This window comes from Crassostrea angulata, chromosome 3 (genome assembly GCF_025612915.1).
Source record: "Crassostrea angulata isolate pt1a10 chromosome 3, ASM2561291v2, whole genome shotgun sequence".
Lineage (NCBI taxonomy): Eukaryota > Metazoa > Mollusca > Bivalvia > Ostreida > Ostreidae > Magallana > Magallana angulata.
In genome coordinates, this window is record NC_069113.1 from 15,526,316 (window position 1) to 15,532,500 (window position 6,185).

The 6,185-nt window shown below is 30.7% G+C and overlaps 1 protein-coding gene across 1 annotated transcript; it reads left to right on the forward strand.

Moving 5' to 3' along the window:
- Positions 1–1,833: 1,833 nt before the first annotated feature.
- Positions 1,834–2,780, forward strand: LOC128175267 (ATP-dependent RNA helicase glh-1-like). The gene is made up of 2 exons (XM_052840768.1): positions 1,834–2,568; positions 2,662–2,780. The coding sequence occupies exons 1-2, from the start codon at positions 1,834–1,836 to the stop codon at positions 2,668–2,670; spliced, it is 744 nt and encodes a 247-aa protein (XP_052696728.1). The 3' UTR covers positions 2,671–2,780.
- Positions 2,781–6,185: the final 3,405 nt, after the last annotated feature.

Below are 6,185 nucleotides of genomic sequence, written 5' to 3' on the forward strand. Positions count from 1 at the left end.
ATTTCTAGCCATTTTTGCATTTTTAGCATAAAACATCTTGTTTTCAAGCAATTTTTTTTTTTTTCAAAAAATATAAAGCGCATGCTTGGACAAACAAAATATTTTAATCAGAGATGTATCTAGCCAATGCTAATAAGTGACAAAAAATGTTCCTTGTTCAAGCATGCACTCTATATTACCCATTCATAAAAAGATAAGAAAAATGTCAATTTTTGACTGATTTTTGTTGAATTATTGAAATTGAGTCACCTCTGGCGTCATATACTGCCAGTGAGTGCAAATCATTCAAATAAATAGGTGAAAAATATATTTTACATCAAATCTAACAAAATATAACATAACTTTTGTACCAGAAACACTTTAAAAAATAGCAAATTATTGGAGCCAAATTTAACTCATATCATATATAGTTCAAAGAAGAAGTTTTGGTCGATTCTCCTGTCTCTCTTGAAATAAAATATCTTTAACAGATATTAAATCTTCAGTTTTCAAACTATTCTCATCAGATAATATGCATTTGTAGTATAAAAACATCCTTTAGACTATGAATTGGTGTTAACTTTAAAAAAGTAAATGTATATTGCCCAGCAATTTAATTAAAATTGATGTATAAGGTGAATTCTAAAAGGGGTCTAACTTTGCATTATTCTTTTCATATGTATCCCTAAATAAGAAAAAAAAATATATTTATGAAAGTGATAAGCATTATGGTCAAAGAATATACCAAAAAAAATGGTCAAAATACAACAACAAAAATAACAAAATTGAGAAAAAGGAAAATATATTTGTTTGAAATCTTACTCAAGATCTTCTTTGAGTAAGTCGTGAATTTTTGATGTGTAATAATCACTTTAAAAAACGAGTTTGAATTTCTTTTTACATTTATTTTGTTTCTGAATTGTCACTTGTTTTGTATTTGCTAATATGTTTAATAATAATAGCTTATAGGTATATAAAACAATTCGTTAACTTTGTTATATACATCTTGTTCATATGTAGATGTTTTGGTAACTTTTTCAATATAAACGGAGTAAGCCCATAATATAAAACAAAATGTATAGCTCGCAAGTTCAAAGAACTATATACATGTATACTATTAACATGCAATATACTGGCATAAGATACAAATGACATAGAATACAATTGTGATATTTTATAATTTGTCTTATAAGACTGATAATTTTTAGTTTCCATTAGCAAGCCCATACTTTCAAAAACTACTGAATATGAGAGTGTTTGAACAACTATTTTTAAGATATTGAATCTTTCAAGGTAAACAAATCAGAAAACTTGATATTTCGCATAGCATATAACTTATCAAAAGAAATGAAACAATAAATACTAAAAATAAAACAATAATAGTTATTAATAACTTACAGCTCTAAAGAATAGATTCAATCCATTTTTCTATAAAAGTATAAGAAAACCATCATATTTTTTCTTTATAACATTTCTTCATAACATTTCGAGAAAAGAAATTTAAAGAATTACTAAACAACCAATGACGTTCGATAAAAATCTTATACACAAATATAATGCGCATTCAAATTTAATATTTTTGATGAATAATTAAAAATACGTTTCATTATAAAATGATGTTGGTGCAGGGTTACGTCACAGAAGTATATAAAAGGAGGAACTTCCAGTCCACTAGTCAGGACATCATTCAGGGCCTCAGGGATTCAAGATACAGGTAAGATATCAACAATCATTGCAATGCAATAGATACGCTATGTCTATATATAGCTCTATATCCTTTAATGACAGCCCTTATTAAAAGTATGGCGATATATGCCGATGAAGTTATATTTCCTAAGTATTTATATTGCAGTCATGATCCGCGCATGTGTTTTCCTTTGCATTTTGGCATTTGCCGTATCTGATTACGATAAGAAATACGATTATGGCGCCAATATTTACCGTCCAGGAGGGTTTGGTGGAGGAAATCTTGGATTAAGTGGTCTTGGCGGGGGAAATCTTGGATTAAGTGGTCTTGGCGGAGGACAATTTGGATTTAATCGTATTGGCGGAGGAAATGTTGGATTAAGTGGTATCGGCGGAAAGAATCTTGGATTAAATCTTGGCGGAGGTCTTGGCAGAGGTCTTGGCGGAGGAAACGTTGCATTAGGTGGTCTTAGCGGAGGGAATCTTGGATTAAGTCTTGGCGGAGAAAATTTTGGATTTAGAGGTAACTTTGGTGGACTCCAAGTGACAAGACGTTCATCTTTTGGGCCAGGAAGTGCAGCCTCGGCAAGTGCTGCTTCTTCTGGTGGATCTGCTGCTGCTTCAGCTGCTGCATCATCTCCATCCTTAGGTGGCTCAATATTCCCAGGAAGGGTTAACTCTTTTCCCCAACCGTACAGATTTCCTGAACAATATGGCTTTCCTGGTGGACAATACAACTTTCCTGGCGGACAATACAACTTTCCTGGCAGACAATATGGATTAACCGGACAATATGGCTTTTCTGGACAATATGGCTTCCCCGGACAAATCGGCTTTCCTGGACCGTTCAACTTTCCTGGTCAACAACCTCAGTACGGGATCAGTCCTCTCCCCAAGAGAAAGGTAAGGACAATGAAATCAATTTTTATTAAAACCTTTGTGTCAAAATTCGGAAACATCAACATTTATTTTATATATTTCATTCTTTTATTACAGGTTTATTAAAGAATATTCGGATAAGCACCCACTAGACAATGGATCATTGGATACACAATGTTATTGTTGATTTCGGTTACTTGTTGGGGTTTTTCAATAAATATTACATGAACATTCTTCTTGGTCGATCTCGTGATTTGATTTTACCTCATTTGTGTGAATTCCTTTTCTGCTTTTAGCAAGCACTTTTAAATGGTCTGGACTACACAGACATTTCTTTGTACTCTTTTTTTATTTTGGTGTTCCATAGGATTTTTATAACACGCAAGGGTTCTACTTGCTACTTATAAACCACTATTGGTGTACATAAATCGTGGCCAATAAAACATTTAATTAAACCCAGGTGACTAAAAATAAAAACTTACGTGAATAAAGAGAAAAATGCAAGATTAAGACAAAAGCGAAGATTTATTGTTAGAAGCATATAAATAAAGGGGTAATAAACAAAAGCAAGTGAGTATTAAATAAAAAAAATATAGAACATAAACCTTTTGTTAAAGTAAATTTGATGACTATAAATTAAAAGATCGATTGTTCAGCAAGATACAAAACGGATTTACAAACTTTATTCAAACCAAACCTACGTTTTTATACATAAAAAAGTTATAAATCATTATTATTTGCCTTTTTTGCCAAGTCCAAACGTTAATTCTTATAAACAGCAATTAAAGTATTAATCATGAATCTGCAATTAAAAAAAACCAAATTACTCCAGAGCTTCGCTTATAAACAAAATCGAATCATCGCTAAATTTCATGTCTCATACACAATGTGCTTAAATCTGAACACCGCTCGCAAATAGGCAAAGTCCGCCATATTTCTTTTTCAGCACCGATCTCCCTTCAACCCCTACATAAGCCACAGATCTCTTAACAGTTTAAAGTATTTTGCTGTGCAGGTCTCTTCTGTGTGGACGTAAATCTTGGCTCGCTGTGTTACTCTCTCGAAATTGTAAATTATGACATCAGAATAATCTACAATCCTATAAAATACTTTGAAAACGCATCAGTTAGCAATTTAAGATAGTATTTTTTTTAATAATGACCACTAGCATATTAAATATTACATTACTAAGCTGTTATATTTAAAATAGCCAACACAATGAATAAAAGCGGGGGCCGACCTCGCTGCACAGCTTTCTTAGACGTTATTCGCCTCATGATGACGCACTATTTGAACAGACAGAAGGCTATGAAGAACAAACAATTAAACAATTAATTCGATCCTCTGTCGATTTCTTTTCAAGTGGGGCCATTGTTTCTCTGGAAAAACTTTTTGTTCGGATAAAATTGAGTTTGATACGTTCGTCATTGACGGTAAAGTTTGACTTTCAACTTTTCAAGCGGACATTGAATACAAATGCCGCCGCCATTATTCGACCTCGGTTATGGCAAACTACTGTTCATGCAGCAACTGGGCATGTGGTCTTATTTTATATTATTATATTATTGGTCAATTTTGCAATGGCTAGATTCAATATTCCCAATAAACTACGCACTTGGTTCAATGTCCTTGGTGATAAGTGTACTTAGTTTTTGCTACTCGATAATTGCTTGAAACATTTGCCATTTATAAAAGAATGAAAAAATCTACATATTATCTGAAAAGTGCGGTTTTTATATTTTGAAAAGTGACTCCTGTAATGATTTTAGATGCAGTTATAAACGAAAGTAACTCTTTATTAAGTCAATTACTATTAAACAAACAAACAAACAAACACTTTAAAGATTTTTAATTTGTACTCATTAACTCAAAGGCTAGAAACTGGGTTTTAATTTCTTTTAAAAGCTATAAATTTTGAACAGTTTGTATATTATTTTATATTAATCAATGCAATACAAATTTTTAGAAAAATACATTTTGGAGTCTAACTTTTCGAAAAACAAACTGCGTAAGTCAATTTTAATACAATTTACATTTTCCAAAAGCAGCTGAAATAAATAAATAAATACTTATATGGTCTTAATGCACAACCATCATCTGACAATCGATTTTAACCCCAAATAAAAATCAACGATATTAGAATTTAAAAGCCATACAGCAGTATACCTTAAAACAAAACAAAGCAAATCTGAGAAAATTTAAGAATATTTAGATGTAACAGACAATGTTCGTAAATGCTTTTATTACAAATTCAATTTATTTACTACAGTGTTATGGTATATTTTGTCTTCGTATCCACAAAATATTTGAGCAAAGTACATGGGTAAGCATATTCGGATATGTGGTTTCACTCCTATTTCATTTGTTTGCATTTGCATTAATAACAGGGACGTGGTTTTCTTTGATATCTTCATATGTGAAATGTCATTTTGAGTCTCAAGTTATGATGAATTCAAAATACTGTCACAGATTTCCTGGTAAAACTGCAATCAAGCGTACTTATCAAAACACAATAAATCATCTGATGGAAATGTCTTCAAGGATATCAATATTTTTGCAACCGCAAATCTTACGAGTAAATAAAGAACTGGTAGTCGTGCTTTTTGAAATATATTAATATATGTTGATCTCCCTTACACTCCATTGATAAAGTTGCTCTTGAATTCTAATGGCTAATTACAAAATGATTAGCGATTTTATATCTAAACGTTGATCAACATTTTGAAGTAATAAAGAAGGAATTTCATTAATCTTCTTGACTCATCAATAGTTGTGAACAAGAAGAAAGGATACAATAATAAAATATCTATAATATTAAAATTTAAATAGTACTTTAATTGAATTTTTGAATCTCAACTATCACTCTTTTGAGTGATAAATATTTCTCAACATAGAAAAGTTAAACAAATATTTCATTTGGCAACAATTTTATATTTTTCATTTTCATGACATAACATTATTATGCTTGAATATTTGTAAAAAAGAAATCAAAAAACGAAGAAAAAAAACCGCAACGATATCAGTAATTCAATGCGCAGATTTCTTATTTTCTGTTTCAATTCTCATTAGAAAGCTATATCTCTCTCAATCTGTATCTCAATTGCATAATAAAAAACACATCAAATCATAGAAATGCAGACAACAATGCATTGACCTGTGCCATATCCTAAATTATATAGTTGCGCCGTTAAAGTACTTCCTTTCCAATCATATTTGTATGCATTTCTAAACCGAATTTTAACAGCTTCATTAAAAGTTTGGCATTTGATAAATATGTTTTTCATTCATTAGGAACGGTTTCTCCATGTAAAGATTTCACAGAATAGAAAAATCAAAGAATTAAAAAAACCTTCACAAATAAAACTTTTTGAATAAATATGCTAGACTATCTAATGATATCTTCAGCAAATAAACAATAGATATTAATTACTATTTAAATTGGATATCAATCTAAGAAAAATAAAAGATTGTTTCTACAGATATTGGGATATGTCGGCGTTAAGTGCAACTGTACTGATATTCTATTCATTGTTTTTAATTCACAATTATATCTTTCTCTCAACAAACGGATAAATGCTACTCGATAATGCTCGTCTAATCATATAATTTAGGAAAAGATCTAAACAATTCACCATTCTAAA

Bases quoted from the DNA above. Each gene is read 5' to 3' on its own strand.
- LOC128175267 (XM_052840768.1), top strand. From the start codon at position 1,834: ATGATCCGCGCATGTGTTTTCCTTTGCATTTTGGCATTTGCCGTATCT.